Raw genomic sequence first — 19,476 nt, forward strand, 5'->3', positions numbered from 1 at the left:
TGTCAACACATTGTCAGTTGAGGTTGTACCTATCTTAACCAGTAGATCCAAATGGGCCTGAACACATTCTTGGTAATCTATAAATCAGATCGTACAAGAAGATCCATAGCAGTAGATCCAAATGGGACTGAACACATACTTGGTAATCTATAAATCAGATCGTACTAGATCCATAGCTACAACAATGTTAAAATCTCTTTGATCCTGGGATAATAAATGATGAAATGGTGATAAAATCCGTATTGTGTCTGCATTGCTCATGCCATTTTTTTCTGAAACCTTTGTTTACTGCTTGAAGTATAACTTCTGAATGGGGGATACTTCCTTCCCCCAGGTCAGGCATCGTTTGGTTGTGTCGGGAAGCCCATCGAGAAATATTTCATCTTTTTCTAAGTTCGTGAAGTATGCTTGTTATATATTCAGTTTCTCAGTCTAGACTTAGATTGTTGGCTTTGCATATTCAACAAACGAAAGCCTGTAAGCATTCCAACACTGGAGGGAGTGTGTGGGTTCCTGGAACATTTTAATTTGGAATTCCCATATGTAAAACCAAACATTGTCTCGTCCTAACCTCCTCTCATACCTGAGCTCTCAGAGGCAGGACATGGCCTGATTTGGTTGCTAGTGGCAACGGCAAAGAATAAAAGAATATGTGAATGCATACACTTGTGGGTCTAATACATGTGTGTTTGTAGGTGTACATTTGTCACTGTTTCTTCTCAGTCCGGCGTTAATTTGCTGCTGCTTTGTTGCTGTCTTATTTCAGGTAAGCCAGCAGCCAGGAGAATTGCTGGCAGGCCCTTGGGCTAAATACCTTTGCATCTGCCTCCTTTGTCACTCTTTTGGGCCATTTATCACTTTGCCATTATGGCTGTCTTTCTGGCTCTGTAAAATGCTCGCTTTTAGTGGTATTAGGATGAGATGGCTTTGCCCAAAACTATTTCTAATCTGTGCTATCCAATTTACCATTTTTCCCGAAGTAAGTTGAAGACAAGTGGTCTGCTTCACCATACTAATTCTCAAATTATCATGCACTGCATACAGTATATTTGGGCGTACGATTCTCGCTTGGTTATTGCTACTGTCTTGGGGAAGTTAGTGAAAGTAAGTAAAAAACAAGAACAACAACACACACGGTTGCAGATATGCCTTGTGTTTTTAGCGTTAATTTATTCCTTCACTCCTAGCACCCCTGGGAGATCCTTTGAAGAAAAAAAAGCATACTCTGAGTCATTCACAACCTTGAAAGTCTAAAGCAGGTGCTTCGGCAATCCGAAGTTGATTTTATGAGTCAAGCTTGTCAATGGTATTTATTTATTTGCACCTGCATAGGGCAGACGAATAGAGAATGTTCATATTATTTGATTAAGTGATTTAAATCCTACAACACAAGTATTGATAATAGTAATTGGCTAAACACAATAATGAGAATCAATGTTAAACAATGAATAATTTATAGACTTATTGTCGTTACTTGTTAATCCAATAAGAGCTGATGCTTGTTCACAATAATAAAAATAAAAAAATTCTTGATAATCTGGAATGAGTAATAAATTAGCAACTACGTTGGAAAAATTTATATTAATTCGATATAGTGACCAGATGTATTTTCTTCGATAAAACAACTGGTAGCAAAAGCTGTAAATTGGAAGACAGGTGATACAAAATGTTTACCATTGTCATCGTTTCATGTCCTTGCAGCGGAGTGTGGAGGTCACATAACTGGAGCAGTGTCTGGACGAATTCTTTCTCCGGGATACCCTGCGCCATATGACAACAATCTCCACTGTACCTGGACTATAGAGGCTGATACTGGGAAGACGATCAGGTAGAGAATAAGAAGTAGGATAGTCACAATATTGTAATATATCTACAAAAGCAACTGTAAATGTTAGGAGTTGCCTGTAACTTCCACTGGATCCTTCTTTTGCACTCTCTGCCACAAAAAGCCAAAGATAATGCTGAGCATGCAGACTTATTGTTTTGTTCTGGGTTTTTTTTTTCTTCTTCTTCTTCTTTAGTCTTCACTTCATCGTCTTTGACACTGAGATCGGTCATGACATCCTTAGAGTTTGGGATGGGCCATCTGGCCCATCGGATGGAGGGATCCTTTTGAAAGAATGGTCAGGACCAGCCTTACCAGAGGATATCCATTCAACTTTCAACATACTTACGCTTCAGTTTGATGCTGACTACTTTATAAGCAAGCAAGGCTTCTCCATTCAGTTTTCCAGTGAGTATGTTCATCGTATTTTTTTTGAAAAGAAAAAAAAAGAGAAGAGAAAAAAAAAGATGTAACAAGTCACTCTTTCTACAATGCGCGATAAACAATACTTGGTATGTGGAAATAATTCAAAAATAATTGTTCAAATTTGAATTCTTTTACATAACACTATTAGAACGCTATTTATTTCAATCCATTTTTTTGAGGTATGACCATCTTTTACACAAACAGAGTGAAAATATATCACTTGCCTTACTTGAAAAAAGTACAATAACTTGGCCTTTGAGTGCAGGGATGGCCTATGCTGTTCCGAGCCACTCAACCCAAAAATCTCTCCACCGTGCTTTTTTTTTTTTTTTTTAGAATCATCACCCATGTCTCTGAAATCCACTGTGGCAGCAAAAATCAATCACAAGCACACGGAGTAAAGAAAATAGACGTGCTGTCACGACCATTGTACTTTTACCTCTTCTTTTATTCAAATAAACACACACACACACACACGATGGTTTGTTTCTAGAAAACTAAGCCAATATCTCAGTGTTGGCATTTATGACAGCACACTAAGCCGGACTACAGTGAAGGTTGTGTTTTATAATTCAACATTCACTCTTGGTTTTACTCATCCCAGGTGTGTACCATCCAAACTTGTTTTTATCTGTCCCCCCTTTGTTGTGCAAGGACCCTAATTAAGCCCTCATGTCAGTCCTGCTTGAGGGTTAGAAGGACATAACTGTTCCCCATGGCATTCTTAATTCTATGTAGGGAAAAAACACTCACACATCAACTAGTACATTTAAGACTGAGGTCTCACTCAACAGGCCTAATGCCCACTTGATTTATGCAGTATACAAACCCAGCCGGGTAATGACAATGAGACTTAATGCCTCTTTTCTGTGAGGTTAAAGTTAAAATCATCACATGACCCTTTGATCCGAAAGTGTAACCGTAGAACAAGATTGAATGTCTGGGTGATTGAAAGTTTAATCTACCATTCTGCATGCTTTCTCTGTTCTTGAACCACAAAATAAAGACAGGACAATTGAGACAGATGGTGATGAAATAGCTTCAGGAAATTGTTATAATTGTCGATAGATCCTGATTGTAACTAACCAACATTGTACGTCATTACATCAGATGAGAATACTGGCTGTCAGTGTGTCTGATGCCCTTGCTTAGATGTGTGGCCTGACTTAAAATGCATGGTCGGTGTTCAGGTTTTTTTTTTTTTTAACAGTGCTGCAACAATGACTTGTGGCTATCTTGACTATGTGAAGGAGGAAATAGCTTCTTTGGCAGGGATGGAGAGGGATGCGGTAGCAAGGCTCAGTGAATAAGCTGCAGTGCTCCCAGTAGTACGGTGTCTGGAAATGAAATTAAGTGTCGTAAACCAGTGTTTAGGTGGTGCAGGCCTGCTTCTACTCCAGTGTTTACACATACATTTGACATTGAAACACACACACGCAGAACGTCATTTGTCAGATCAATCCCATTCACTTGGATGTGTGTTGAAGCTGCATGGTACCTACATCATCACACTGAAGTGTGAATCAAGTTTTGCTAATTAATGTACTGCTGCTAGTGAAATTTTAAACCCAGATACAGAATGTACATGAAATACTGTATTTGTATTGCAGGACGGATAGGTTTTGCTTGTCTAACCCCCCTCCAAAATTACTGTGTGATGTTATTGATGGGACAGAATGGGATGCTTAAATAATGAGTTGTGTTTGCATGCACACACAAGCTCCTTGAGCACACTGAGGACCACTGTGAGCAACATAACATATGTACGCTGTGGCCACACACCAGTATCATGACTATTCAAAACCTTGGATCATAATAAGTTGCATGGCTTATTAAAATAATGAAATCACAGCAGTAATTTTCATTAGTTTAGTTTTAATATGATTGATTTGGCCCACTTAAAATGAAAAAGAAAAAAAAAAAAACTTGTTCATGAGATGTGTACTATGTTATATCTAAGAGTCTTGCTTTAACAATAGGATAAGTCCTGCTTTGGCCTGGGTAAGGTCCAGTTGTGGCATGGGTGAGTTAAATGAATAAATAAAACATAATGAACAACCACAATGGGAATGTATCAAACCCCCGCATTAAAACTGTTCAGACAATAAGGACACTCAAGATTCCTATTCTCCGTGTCTAAGCAGCTATACAGGACAGGTTTCAGAAAGAAATTAAAAAGTAAAAGAGCCACGTTTCTTTGTTTTGCTTGATGAGTGTAGCATCGCTGCCCGTTCCTTTCGCCATGACATGGGGTTGGCATTTGTGTCACTTAACTCCGCCGCAGTGTTGTTAGCTAGCTAACCTGCACGCCACATTTAGGCAGGGCCAGAACCATGTAGAAAGAGAGTTGTGACACTCTCTGCTCACATGGTTCATGTAGGCATTAAAAGTTCCAAGCACAAGCAGCGCTGTTGGTTTTCTATGGAACTGACAGCGGTGATTGCGACATTGATGGTAAAAATGGATCAAATCACGCAGTTAAGAACTTGTTTGATAATGTCTTTGCTCTATAATATATTTATCAATTCTATTTTTACATTTTGTGTGGTAAGGTGACAACTGAAAACTATGTAAATTGTAAATGCAGACATTTTATAGATCAGTAGGCTTCACCAAGGACCAAGTGCAGCAGGAAAAAATATGGATGGCAATGGTCAGCTGTCAAAACATGAAATTTAATGTCTTTTTATGCTTTTTGCTGTTTAAAAAGGAACTCAGTGGCAAAAGCCAGCAGTCACAGTCAACATCAGCAATCACCAGCAGCTGTCCCCAGCACAAGCAGAAACATGATGCGCATCATGACCTAAATATATATATATAAATTAGTTTTCTATTGTAATTTTATGTTTATTATTTGTTGACATCACTTTTCAATCTATACGCAACTCAAAAAAATATATATACACGTCTTCAACATTTTAATGTAAAGAATACAGGTTGTCATGCATTACCTTGGTACTCTACAATCTACCTTCAAAGCTTACAAAGTCGAGCTAACAAGCACATGAACGCCAGTCGTCCACCCATACTCAATTAAAGCTAGTGTATGCATCACAAAGGGCCTCTGAAAGAGTTGACCATTTAAAAGATGTGACTTAATCAATATACCTTGGTGATACCTTCCCAGTTAGAAGAAGTCAGCTTGAAATGTGGGTGAAACTCGCTCGTCAACCAAGGTAAAATATATACATAATTACGCCATGAGCATACAAATTAAGCTCAACATATACATCGTAAGGTGCCTCTGATAAAATACAGACAGTCGAAACCTTAAAGAGAGGTCGTTTTTTTCATCAACTTACCTCCGAATATACTTGACAGCCAGCTTTTCAAATGAATGGGATCCGACCTCGTCGAATCGATGTTTGGAACTATTTGAGGCCAGGAAGTAAAATCTTCTTGGATCACTATGGGAGTGTCGCAACTTTCTTTCTACATGGCTCTAGTCAGAGCACATATGCGCATGACTGTCACTGTTTTGATTGGCTGAATAGCGTAAGTGAAGTGAACTGTAACGTATTATTGGCTATACAACTGCTGCTCATTGAGTTACAGTGCAAAAGGGTACAGAAAACAGTTTTGTTGGTATAATTAACTAGATTTTATCTGTTCTAATATTAGATATTGATTAATACTTTAATGATTGCAAAAATTGGTAGCAGAATGTTGCTTGAGTAATTCAGCACAGGAATCTAGCTGACTTTTCACTCTTTATTTTATTCCGCGCCCATCCAGGTCATGCACCTCACAGCTATTGCCTCTGCAATCATGGTGTTGCAACCCACCAATGGGAACGTTGCGTTGCCGTATCAAACGCACCAATAGGAGTGTCGTGTTGCCGTACTGAAATGCACTAATAGGAGTGTCGCGCTGACACATCACTGCGGCGCCGACAGTAGACCTACAGTACATTTCTGTTTAAGTTTATTCTCTGCACTGCAAAGATTTTCTTGTGCGCTGTGTATGTGCAAGCAGTGCGCGATTGCACATGCACACAGCTTAGCGGAAACACTGGACCCTACAATGGCCGATATGTTATTTAAAGTTCATTCTCTTAGTTTATCAAAATATTTTAAACAAATTATGACAACGGGTTTCCCCCTGAAAACCTGTGAAGCCTGGTGGTATAAAGGCCGACCATGTTTTTAGAAAGAAAAAAAAAATTAAATGAAAATAAAAATATGAAGTTGAAAGAAATTTTGAAAGTATGACTTGTGTGTGATTATCAAGACATTCATAAACAATACACATTCTTGAATTACAATTTAAGCAAACAAACAGAAAATGAATGCAATAGAGTGCAACAGCTTAGACCTGAGACAAGTTTAGTTCACAAATTGATCGTAACATGTCACCATTGCGCTTTCAAACGTATCATCAGATGTGGTTAAAATGCGCTTAAAATACGCGTACTTTTCATACTTATTTTGTAGCGCTGTTTTAGCCTGACATGAGAAGAGAAGACTAGCGGCCCGCCAGGCTTATAAAGCCCTCTTAATTAGCGGTTCCTGTTTATTCGAAATGAAAAAATTGAAAAAAAAAAACAATAAAGGTTATGTGATCTCATCCCAATTTGTTAGATATTTCAAAAGTGATGCTTCCTCTGAAAGACAATTTTTTTAATCTTTCAGAGTCGGTCTTTTTTTTTGGGGCCATGCTTTTCTGAGGAGAAGAATCTGCCTAAAAATTACACTCTAGGGTGTTGATCTCCTTGGACTACATCCTAGCCCGTGACACAAATACTCATTAACTGATATGCATTACTTCCAAAAAACATTTAAATGTATACAGCTTGGCACTAGAAAATATGGATAAAAATTATGATACTGTTCAAATTTACCACTTACCTAATAATTGTGCACACTGTCTATTTAGATTGATTGGCCCATTTTTGTGAATATGGCCGGATGATAACTGCAGCAATGTCTACTCAGAATAGTAGAAAATGCATTCATCAATTGTTATTTCGATTAATAATTTTTATATGCAGCGCCATGTGCCTCAATCTCTCAGGCACGTTTGGCTTTAAATCCTTATTTTCAAAATAAATATTGACACACTACATGCTAATCAAAGCCCGCTTATTTGTTCCATTAGTATGTTAATTCATTTTATTCCCATATGTCCGCTTACCATTTGATAACGGTGATATTTAACACTACAACTAATACTAAATAACACTGGTTTGCATAATGAATTCTCACTAAAATTGAAAGCTGAGGAATATTTATGGAGATCACATGGGTATGTTGTGTTTCATTATGATAATTGTTATTAACTACTTCTTTCAAGTGTGTTTTCACATTAAAATGTTCTGTCCATGCATTTACTGGTGTTGTATTTTTATTTCTTTCTGACCAAAATTTCAAGTAATTCATTATTCTGTGACACAGGACAGCTGCACTTTTTATATACTTTTTATATACTAAAAAATAATAATTGTCTCAATCGTAAAAATAACGAACAAATGCAACACCTATATTGCAGTTGATAAGATTATTTTTCTTTCTACCTCATCATTACAAGCATTATTTTTTTGGTGTGATAGGCTTCAATTTGAATAAAGGAACAGTGGAGTTTCTTTCATTATCAGCCATGTCTCAAGGTCAATAAACCACATTATGAAAACACATTGTATTACACTTACAGTAAAGTCATCATTATTTATATGGTTTATCTTACCAGTCTCAAAGCAAGATCCACACACATTTAAAAGCAAGACAATAAAAATACAGCTAAACATCAAGGATAAGGTGTGATATTTGGATAATATGAAAGAACTTAACACATACACCACAGCTGGATTCCATTTTTTCCACTTTGCTGGTTCTCTCTTATTTTATCCATGCATAATGGTTGTTGAAAATATTACTGGCCCTATAGCAGGGGTCCCCAAACTAAGGCCCACCTCCACATTTGAATCCGGCCCCCTGAACTATACCAGAGAGCATTTTGATTTTTTTTTTTTTTCTCACTAGTGTTATTTATTTCCTGGCTTTTTTCTGTGAAGAACCCAGAGAGGGTTATTTGGTTATTATCTATTTAATTAATAGTGTTAGTATTATTATTACATTACATTACATCACATTATTATTTTTGTTTTATTTACTTTTGTTTCGTGAAGAATCCAGAAAGGTTTATTTGATTGTGGCTTTCTGAAAAACTAATTTTTACATTTAGGCATTCCTGCAATCATCACACTTTTTCTGTTACAAACTGACTCCGGCCCCTCATCAGAGAAGGGAAAAGTTATATGGCCCTCACAGGAAAAAGTTTGGGGACCCCTGCCCTATAAAATCAACAAAAATAAAGAAAAATATTTATATTTTAAATCGATAAAAAACGCGGCCCTGTGATTCAGGATGATGACTTGTTGGATTATTGACAGCGCTCTCAGAATGCTTATTTGTGGAAATTTAGATGACACACTCTACCCCCCCTCCCAAATAACAGACATATCGCTTATCACGGTTTGGAATGGATCTGCAGTATGTAGCAATTTCTAAACAGGGTTATCTCACAGCTTGACACAAAACACTGACGTGGCAGATAATACGGTCTGTACACAATATGCAACATTTCTGTCTGCAGTCTCAATACACTGACAGTCAGGCCTTTTTGGGCTCACCACATAATGGACTATTGTGTGTGTGTAAATTGTCGTTTTTGTTTTCAGACAGATAATATTGTTGTGTTTGATTTGTCTAGCCACAACAGCGACCACCTGTAATGACCCTGGCATCCCAGTAAATGGCTCTCGATACGGTGACAGTAAGGAGCCCGGTGACAGTATGACGTTCCAGTGTGACCCTGGTTATCAGCTCCAAGGACCTGACACCATCACTTGTGTCCGCATGGATAACAGATTCTACTGGCAGCCTGACCCTCCAACGTGTATGGGTAGGTGTGCATTGCACCTGCTACCTTTATAACCGCATTTTGTATCTAGAATGAATAATTGCAGTAAATGTTCATCTTAACTAGGACAAAATAGAAAGTTGAGCTCATAATTGAGAAGCCAAGAGGGGGTAACTTTAACAAAATATTTAATCTTTGAGTCACAAACTCTTATTCATTATGTACCATATGACTTGTTCTTTATTCAGAATGTCATCTATTGATGAGCGTAAAGCCTGTCCAAATTAGAACTGTGTAAATTGTAACACATAAAACAGTTACAAAGACAATAAAACATTTACTGAGTAAAAAATCCAGGAGAAAAGAGTTGTGCCACTTTTTTGAGACTTTCAGTCTGATGTTCATGTGATTAGCTTCTTGCTGTTGTACCAGATGGTCTTCCATACCAGAGGCTCTCGTTAACTGTGTTACATTATGGCCTTAAATTATATCATAATGGGGTAATAACAATACAAATTATGCTATGTTATATAATGATGTAACTTGATCTCACAAGTAATAAATCAGAAATGATTCACAAATATACTGCATTAAAGAATACACTGTAAAAATAAATAAATAAATAAATAAAATAAATAAATCTTAAGTTACCCGCTGTAGTTGTGGACAACAATGAAGACATATTTTTGTGGAGAATTTTGTTTTCCTACTTCTCGCCCTTTAAAACGTTTAAAGCTTGAGTTTGGGCATCCAGCTCTGAGGCAGAAACAAAAGCCCCTTTCATAAATACTATAAATAGAAGAATAATTTCTACTAATTGCAGTACATCCTTTTATATACGGAATATCTTGACAACTAGCATCACATTGACTAAATTTGCCCTTGGTTTTGTTATCTGAGGGTAGACTCCAGTCATGAGGTGTGGCAGTCAGGAGAAATAACTCATGAGCAGCTCCTCACACAACCCTGCAGATTTGTTACAGATGCTCCTTTTTATAGTTCTCATCCAGTTTTATGCTCAAATGTCCAAGGTGATGTTTGTTTACTGAAATACGGGCTGTTGAAGCTGAGGCTCTGGGAAGATAAATTTTTCATTTTCTCACACAATTAGTTTATGTGCTGCTTCTGCTTCACGTTCAGTCATTTTCCACCCGCCATGTATCCTGGCACTTTGATCACAGTTTTTTAAAAAAAAATTGTTTCCCTCATTAGAAAGAATGTCAAACACAAATAGTTGACTTTAGTCTGTATCAGACTTGGGAAATGCCCTTTCACACTCTCTCACAGTGTTCTTGAAGTTTAAATAAAAACATAAACTTTGAGGTGTTTTCATTTTTAAAGTGAAACATTTGTTTTTGGTGTGAAAACGTTTGCACGGCACTGTTGTCTACTAAGTGTATTTTTTAACTATATTTAGTGACTTAGTATATGACTGCTCTCTCAGCTATTCCCCCCCCCCCCCCCCCCCAAAAAAAAAAAAAAAAAAGACTAGCCTAAATACCATTGGTGTTCCTGATTTTAGCAATCAATCTGTCCGTCTTTTCAGGATGTGATTTGGAATTTGCATCGTCGTATGGCTAATATGGGTTTTTTAAAGTAGAAAAAAGTGATGCAGTTTTATAAATTATTTTGTCATTGATGTTGATGAAATTTCTGGTAAAAGATTCGGGGCCGGAACGGTGCTTTGATCCCGAAAATATGACAGTAACTGTCAAAAACCCATGTTAAAGAAAAAAAAAAAAACGTCCATGCCGCTACGCGTGCATCTCATCTCCAAGAAAATTACCAATGTCATCTACCAACGTCGGATTTACATACCGAAATGTTAACAACAAGCATAATAAATTGCTTGTGTAGCGTAATCCATTTCCACCGTTGTTTAAAATGTATTTATTTCACGAAACTCTCCAAGCTCACGCAATTTATCTGAGTTTGACGAGTCGAGTCAATGTGCGCATGCACGCAGCAAACCACCCTGGACTCAGTTGGCCGTTGAATTTGCTGACTGACTGACATGTGATCAGCATGGATAGTTAGCTCTGATTGGTTTATATACAAATGATTTCTGGAACAGCAAAAAAAGAAGAAAAAAAAAACAAGCTTGTTAAATTAGTGCAATAAAAAAGGGCAATGCAACAGATAATTGATCAGATCTTTAAAAAAGAGAAAAAGAATTAAAGAGGCATATTTTATTATATTTTATTTTCTCTTGTGGGGAGTTTCAGAACATCTGCCATGTTAATGTGAACTTTGGACTTATTTAGGCTTTCCTTATAATTTCAAAAAGGCAATGTTTACGTGAGCTTTAAAATATTTTCCTTTTCATAGTGCATAATGTAAGTCATTTGTACTTATTTTTGTTAATGTATGGTATTTATATCTTTATTATTTAAAGAAAAATAAGTACATTTTTACATTATCTTCAATGTTAAAGTTAATGTAAACCCATGTTCTTAAGTAGTAAAAAAATATGTTTTCGCATTTAGATGCGAGGAAACAAGGGAAAATAAAATTCAGGAGATGGAGGTTGGCGTTACTGATGTTTTTACTAACTGTTATTTTGCAAATCATTAAAAAATAAAAACAATTAAAAAAAACAATTTTGAATTAAAATCTGTTTCTCATGGAAGCCTTGTGACAGTATGTGTAATGCAGTAGCCTAATTCATCTCTGGGAGTTCCAGCAAGAAATTCTAGTCATTTAACCCCCGATTATATGTCATTTTGATTGACTGTAATTTTGTTTGAAAATTATAGTTCCTGATTATGACAAGATACACATTATTTGCCATTCCAATCCATTTAATTCATAGTCATTCGAAGACCTGAATCCCAAATCACATAGTAAAAAGACAGACATATTGCTAGCCAAAATGAGGAACACAGGGTTAGGGTTAGGGTTTATTGAGGCTTGTCTCTATTTTTTTTTTTTTTTTTTTTTTTTTTTTAATAGCTGCGAGAGCAGTCAGATAAGTCACTGAATATGGTGAAAATCACACTTATTAGACAACAATGCCGTGCAAGTATTACTATATAATACAGTTGAGTAGAGTATGTTTGTTATGATGACTGTTCTTCCTGAAAAAAATTCTCCCCTATATGCTACTTGATGAGGCCAAGCTACAGTCATTTGTATACAGAAAATCAGTGAAACTCACTGAATTAGCGATATTCTTTTCTGCACCTGTCACAGACTGACTGAAATGTTAGTGTTCGCGTCACCCTGAAGATGTACCTTTATGTATTCAGTCATCCTCAGAGTTAGATGGAACCTGAGTTGACTTGTAGCTCTAGTAATTATTGGCTGACACAGTGCCTCTGAGGCAGACAAAATACTTCAGCACAAATTAAGTAGCTTAGAAACCTCCTCTATAGAGATGATAGAAGCAGCACAAGCACGGTGACTTGTACTTGTTGTTTAATAAAAACTTTACAGACTGTCTTTCATTTTAGAAGGTAACAATTCGTATCGCACCACTCAAAACTAGCCTTGGGAAAGTTGCGCAGCTGTGGTGGAAGTAATGATGAAGTTTCAGACCTGCCCTATCTGATGTCTTTTTTTTTTTTGATATGAGTTGCTAACTTGCAACAAACTACAGTACCCGGTCAGCTTTACCAATAACTCCACATTGTGTTCATTCATGCAGTTGGTTTTACCACCATCCGACTCTATTGCCTTTTCCTTTTGTCTTTCCTCACAGACATATTCTATTCTATTCTATTCTATTCTATTCTATTCTATTCTATTCTATTCTATTCTATTCTATTCTATTCTATTCTATTCTATTCTATTCTATTCTATTCTATTCTTCCTAAATTTTTTAGGTTTAATAGGTATAGATTCTGAGTAAAACGGGTGAATCTCCTTCCAAAAGGCCTTATGTTGGGTGATCCTCACCTCGCTATTTTTGGGTTTTCTCCATAGCAACCTGTGGCGGTAATGTCAGCGGTCCTTCTGGAGTGATCCTGTCTCCTAACTACCCACAGCCTTACCCTCCAGGGAAAGAGTGTGATTGGCGCATCCGAGTCAACCCAGACTTTGTCATTGCGCTTATCTTCAAAAGGTAACGGACCAAAATATGCGTGACCATGGTAGCTTTTAATAAAAGTGTTACTGTCATAAAATGCATTCTAGCTCTCAACCTGCAAGTGCAATTCTGTGTCTGCAGAAACACCGCTGGTATTTCTAACGTGATTTTAGACATGAAATATTTAGATCTAAATCACATTGCACTTTCTTTTAGCTCAGTTTTGGTTTCCTTCATGCAGCAATGGCTTTGGTGACATACTTTGCTGCAGAATCATAATAATGCGATCAGGTAATGTTTGTTAAAAATAAGCAGTCATGCTGAAATATTTAATGGACTCACTAAATGGCAATTTGAAATTAAGTCATGGGGTAGATTTTTACCAAATGCATTTAATCAATGTTTAAAGTATTTCAATTTGCACCACCTATTTATTCGTTTTTAAATTAATTTCATACGCCATGTGATACTTGCAAAATCCGTCATAAATAAAACTGTCATAAATCAGTGTGGAAAAGGTCATCATTACTCTGGCTGGACTTACACTGTAGGTTTACACTAAGTGCTCAAATCTGATTCACTACTTTCAAGTGAGTCTAGATGTCCGATATCACCTTACAGAATACCTCAAGCATAGTTTATTTACTGCCAATTGCAAGTACGCAATAATATCTGTGAAAACATCACAACAATGTTATTTTATGTTCATGCATACCTGTCAAGTTGTACGGTTTCGGCGTAATTTGTACAAGTGAGCACTGATTTTTTAAATGTGTACGCTGTACATTCAAAATCTGTATGTTTTTCGTACATTACATTTTTTTTTCTCCGCAACGAGACAAGGTGTGTTACTATGCGTTACGTTGGTTGAATGACGCGAGAAAAGTCAGAGACACGGAGAGAGAAGAGTGTTTTTTGTGACGCTGTAGAAAACGCAATGCTAGGCTACGTGGCTCCAATATTTCCTGACTAGCCGACAGCCAACAATCTACGCCTATATATCACATGCATATAGAACTACATTCAAAATGACAGACTTGGTGGCATTGGTAAACAGCCGCGATTTTAAAGCAGTAGACTTCTCAGAAAGTCTTTGTTGTAGTGAACCTTGCTAGCTAACCTAAGTAACTTTTTATCTAAAATACTCCTCAATCGGCAAAATCTTGACTTGATTCTGTCTTTAAATGATGAAACCGTTTTAAAACTTTCACATGTCAGAAGTAGACAGAAGGGAACTAATGCAAAAACGGGAGCAATTTTAACAACTTTAATGGTTGATTCACAACATTAAATGACTTCCAAACATAGCAAAGGTTACTATGTTTTTTTTGTTTAGTTTTTTTTTTCCTTTGGAAAAAAATGAAAAAACATGAAAGGTAACACCAGTTACTTTGCCAAGTAACTAATTACTCTTATATACATTTAAGTGAGTTATTAACTCAATAACCTTTGGGTGAAGTAATTTGTGAGTGTTATTAATTACTTTTTAAAAGTAAGATTAACAACACTGGTCATAAAGATGAAGTCTGCAGAATGAAAAGTGACGAAAGCGGAGATTTTATTCTGCCAATTTGTTGCCGAACACAATTTGCCCGCAACTAACGCTGATCACTTCCCAGAATTAGCTAAATATATGTTCTCTGACTCAAAGATTGCATCGGTAAGTTAATTTTATCAATTGACCTTTTTAATTCACACTAACAAACTACCTTCATGTCAAACTGAATTGCAAGCTGAAGTGCCATGAAGTGCAGCCATCAAAAGACATGATAGAAATTGCCAAAAGTGCTACATACGATTATAACAAAAGTCACTGTTAAATTTTAGTAATCATGTTGTAGCTGAAGATATATATATATATATATATTTATTGCACCAGGTTATATGTTACAAAATTACCAATACATTCATATTATTTTAAAAATTGAGTTTTTTTTTTTTTTTTTTTTTCCTTTTTTTTTTCATATTGCACGCTATATATGACGTTGTAAGATTAGCCACCAATTTCTAAGAGCATACGTCACTATTTGTAAGATTGCCAACGGCCTCGGGTTGACAGGTATGTACATGTGTATATCTTTTAGCTGACCTCCACTGACACGGTTAGGGTGGTTTAATGCGCACTGGAATTCATTTTCAATCTAAAGTACCATACTTACACCATAAGTTATGTAATGGTCTGTCCTTTTGCTGCCTTTTTGATCAATTACCTTTGTTTCTGTTACCCTTTCACTGTAGCCCTGAGACTAGGGTACACTGCGCTAATGTTGACATCCTACTAGAATTAATGAAGCATGTCTGAAATAGGCCATGGAAGAAAATACCCAAATTACCTCAAATAATTTTAGTGTTCAATTCTAGCCAAAGTTTTAACAATAAACCTTATTTATCTGTTTGCAGGAAGATTTAAGTAAATAATTTAAATTACTCAGCTGTCCTCGGATAAAATTCTGAACATTCTAAAAGTTCTTATGTCAACAATATATCTAACAGAAACATCATTACTCACTGTTGTTCTCATGATGACTTTTGCGATGTAGATGGAATACAAAATTTGGGGGGGGCCTAATCTCGATGACAGGCATCTGTGATTGAATGAAAAGTATTTGTACTGCGCAGCAGAATGAACACGAAAGTCTCTCCTGTCATTCTGATGCCAGCAGTTATTTTGGATGAAAGAGAATAATTGCATACAATTGTGTTGTCCAAAGGGCTGTCTGAGCCCTGGCAAAAACATGTTTTTATTTCCAACGAATATGTTCGTTTTTTTTTTTTTTTTTTTTTTTTTTTTTTTTTTTTAATTAGAGCACAATTACGTTTGAAACTGTTTTCAACTGATTGAGGATCAAATAAAAAACACACAACATCTCTTTGTTCTTTACTGTCCTACAATGTGAAGCAAATAGGACACATTAAAATAGTGTACTACTTAGTTTGCCGAATTGGTTTCTTTCTTTCTTTCTTTCTTTCTTTCTTTCTTTCTTTCTTTCTTTCTTTCTTTCTTTCTTTCTTTCTTTCTTTCTTTCTTTAGGGCTGATTTCATTTTCTCTCGTTGTGGGATTTTTTTTTTTTTTTTTAACTGAATTATATACCCTTATGTTAAGCAGGATTCATTGCCCTTTTCGGTGCTACTGCACACCTAATTATCTTGTTAACAATAATGTTACTGTAAATCTTCCAAAACTAGCCCAAATCCAATTTAATTCACGTACTGGAGGGTTGATAAATGAGTTTAGGTCTCAAATTGTCACCATTGTGATTTTTTTATTAAATTTAAATGTTTTGGTTGACTTGTTAAATAACTTAACTTCCAAACTGCCAAATTACGGAATAGTGTGTGTGGTTATTAAATCAAAATCAGACAAAACTACTCTCCCTTTGAAACACTTTGAATTTTTTTACATTTTATGAGGCATGTGACGATGGCAGTTACGCTGTATAGCTTGATCATGTGCTTTAAAGAGATCCACGGACCCCTCTTGATGTTTACAATTTTATGAAATGTATACAGTTTAACGGGTAGGTCACCATTGTTGTTGACATCGCAATGCACTGTGGGCGGTGACGTCAATGGGTTGCGCTGCTGGGCTTTTAGAGTATGACCCTAGCGACATAAACATGTCATCTGTTCAGGCCTTTCAATTATGAACCCAGGAGGAACATTAATGAGGAGGAAAGCACTGTTGATATTTCACAAAATGAACAGAAAAAGCAAAATAAACAGGAAAGACGGGATGAGATGTGAGTAGGACAAAACCGGTACTGTTCATGTAGCAGGTTCGTCTAGTGACAGTGACAGCAAACACTCTCCTGCTACATCACTAGAGTAGGAGAGTGTGTTCATATATTATGTGTGTAATGTGTAATATGTCCTGCTACGTCACTAGAGTAGAGTGTGTGTAGAGAGTGTTTACTGTCAAGAACTCCAGATTTGTTTGCAGATCTTCACGATAAAATATTGTGTGATCAGTTATTCCAACATAGTTATGGAGATTGTTAGCATCCAGACCTGTTGTGTGCTTTACATATGATTAGAATATACAGTGAAACATAGCAGTTTGATTATTTTTGCAGATAGCCCATGAATCACAGCACACGAAAACTGATGCTGAACTAATGCAGTTTGCCTCAACCGAGACGTCTGATGGGCTTGCCTCCGTGACCGAGAGAGTGCTGCCTTACCCGATAGGAAACCGGGTTACCAACTGTCATATTTTTGTCACGTAAAAGTGCTGTCCAGATTGATGATCGTCCTGCTGGTGTTCAGATTTTGCGCCCTTATCAGATGTTGCTCCCGAATCTTTTGTGGTGGTGACTCTTTCACATTCAGTTGGGCTCTCATTATCCAAAAAGTACTAAATAAACAAGTTAGATCATAAAAATACGGCATTAATAAATGCTTAAGACGGAAAAGCGACACTGAAAACGAATGAATGAATGTATAAAATTTAGTTTGATTACTGGCTATTCGTATCATTTTCTGCCCAACATACCATAATGATGCCTTATTTTGCACACTGAGATATAAGACGACTGTCATGTACTTTATTTGTACTTGACGCACATTCACTGCTTGCAGGTAGCATTCTCGAACAAACTGTTTAGTAACATCAACTAACACCACAAGGACCATGTTATTTTTTTCTACATCTATCGTATGTGTTTGGTTAATCGATCTATTGGCTGCAATTATCAAGTCCTCAGATGAAAACCAACAAATCTGTTACAGTCCACGAATGCAAAAGAAAGGTTGGACGGACCCCATAGCAGACAACAATAACAGAGGGATTGCATACGAAGGTTTATTGAACACACAAAAAAACTTGCAATCATGAAAAGAGAGACAAAAAAGTGTCTGTGACCGTTGGTCGGCATAAATTAAAAAGAAACAAGGCAAAGATGCAACTAACAACAAAAGGATCAAGAATACAAATGTTTAAATGGCAGCAAATCAATATCTTGGCAACCCGCCTAGGATCGGTTTAAAACATTGCTGATGAGCTGGAATCGGATGAAGGTACGACGTTGGGAATTCATCCCACAACTTTTTAACAAAACAATCTGACCAGCAGCAAAATGTGACAAAATCATGCCAGTCGTCATACTACCTTCGTTAGTATGGAGCACAGCTATTCTCCCAGTACAACCCAACCGCGTCATTAGCCCCAGCGTACACTGGCACGCGAACATAGCTCCCTCCGTAGGTCAAAGCATGTACTAAATGTTATAGATTTTGAAATCAATGGCAATAATTTATGTGTTTCGAATAACATATTTAAGTAAAAGTGAACAATTGTGGCTTATTGGGGCATACAAGTATACTCATGGATCCCTTTAACACTTACAGCCGCTCTCTCCGAACATAATGAGTCCTGTCAACACATTCTGAAATCATGGGGAATATTATTTAGAAACATTACATTTTGTGTAAGAAGATAAATAAATAAAATAAAATCATCTAGAGCTCCTCCTGATTATTGCACTTCCCCTTCTGTCTATTCCCTTGAAAATTCCCTGTGGTCTATGTCAAATCTTCTTTGCTGCTAATCAAATTAGCATATATAATGATTGCAGTGACCTTTTTTGCTCGAATACTATGCTAAGATTGTTATTGATCTTTGTTGAATGTTAGCCTGCTTTTTGCCTTGACAATTCACGACATTTATACTTAGAATGTGGCACTACAGAAAAATGTATTTGCAGGGATTTCTTTAATGCTTTGTCAGCAAAGAGGGGCTTATGTGCCGTTAAGCTCTTGCTAAATCAGATATAAATATAGGCCTTAGCATTCACAGGGCTTATGTTAACCTTGCAAATGATCACATTGGGTGATTATGGGGTGGTATTATCCCATAATAGATCCAGCTGTCAGAAAAGTGCAGAAAGCTATGCAAGAGAATGGATGTAAATAATTGACCAAGAATACTGTTATATGAACATAACCGTCCACTAAAGTCTGAAAGTGCCAGCTGCTGAATTGAAATTTTGTCATTTCAAAACAAATCAAATTATGTTAGTTTTAATAACTACACAGACTATACTATATAGGTATAGTTTGCAATAATATAAGGCTAAATTGGATTTATTCACAAGCACAAACTTGCTTTGGGTTTATGATGTCCTTGCAATTAAGAGAAAAACACATCTGACTAGAATTAAACATGGCACATTTTTTAGCTCTTCAGTTCTTATTGCTAAATTGTGAATCCACTCTTTGTTTGAATCTGAATTTTGTCATTAAACTTAAAGATTCCTCTAAATGTCTTTTTGACTGACATTTATATCAAACTTGTTATTAAATTATTATGACTTTATAATAGCAAAAATATCAGCATGGCAG

General features: G+C 36.4%; 1 protein-coding gene across 2 annotated transcripts in view; it reads left to right on the forward strand.

The window, feature by feature from the left end:
* The window catches only part of LOC130927696 (CUB and sushi domain-containing protein 1-like), a 687,910-nt gene that overhangs the window by 529,382 nt on the left and 139,052 nt on the right, over positions 1-19,476 (forward strand). For both annotated transcript variants that reach the window (XM_057853669.1, XM_057853670.1), the window contains exons 27-30: positions 1,702-1,828; positions 2,022-2,233; positions 8,960-9,151; positions 13,034-13,172. In XM_057853669.1, the coding sequence (XP_057709652.1) occupies positions 1,702-1,828; positions 2,022-2,233; positions 8,960-9,151; positions 13,034-13,172 (670 nt within the window). The remainder of the gene's footprint in view (positions 1-1,701; positions 1,829-2,021; positions 2,234-8,959; positions 9,152-13,033; positions 13,173-19,476) is intronic.

This window comes from Corythoichthys intestinalis, chromosome 1 (genome assembly GCF_030265065.1).
Source record: "Corythoichthys intestinalis isolate RoL2023-P3 chromosome 1, ASM3026506v1, whole genome shotgun sequence".
Classification (NCBI taxonomy): Eukaryota; Metazoa; Chordata; class Actinopteri; order Syngnathiformes; family Syngnathidae; genus Corythoichthys; species Corythoichthys intestinalis.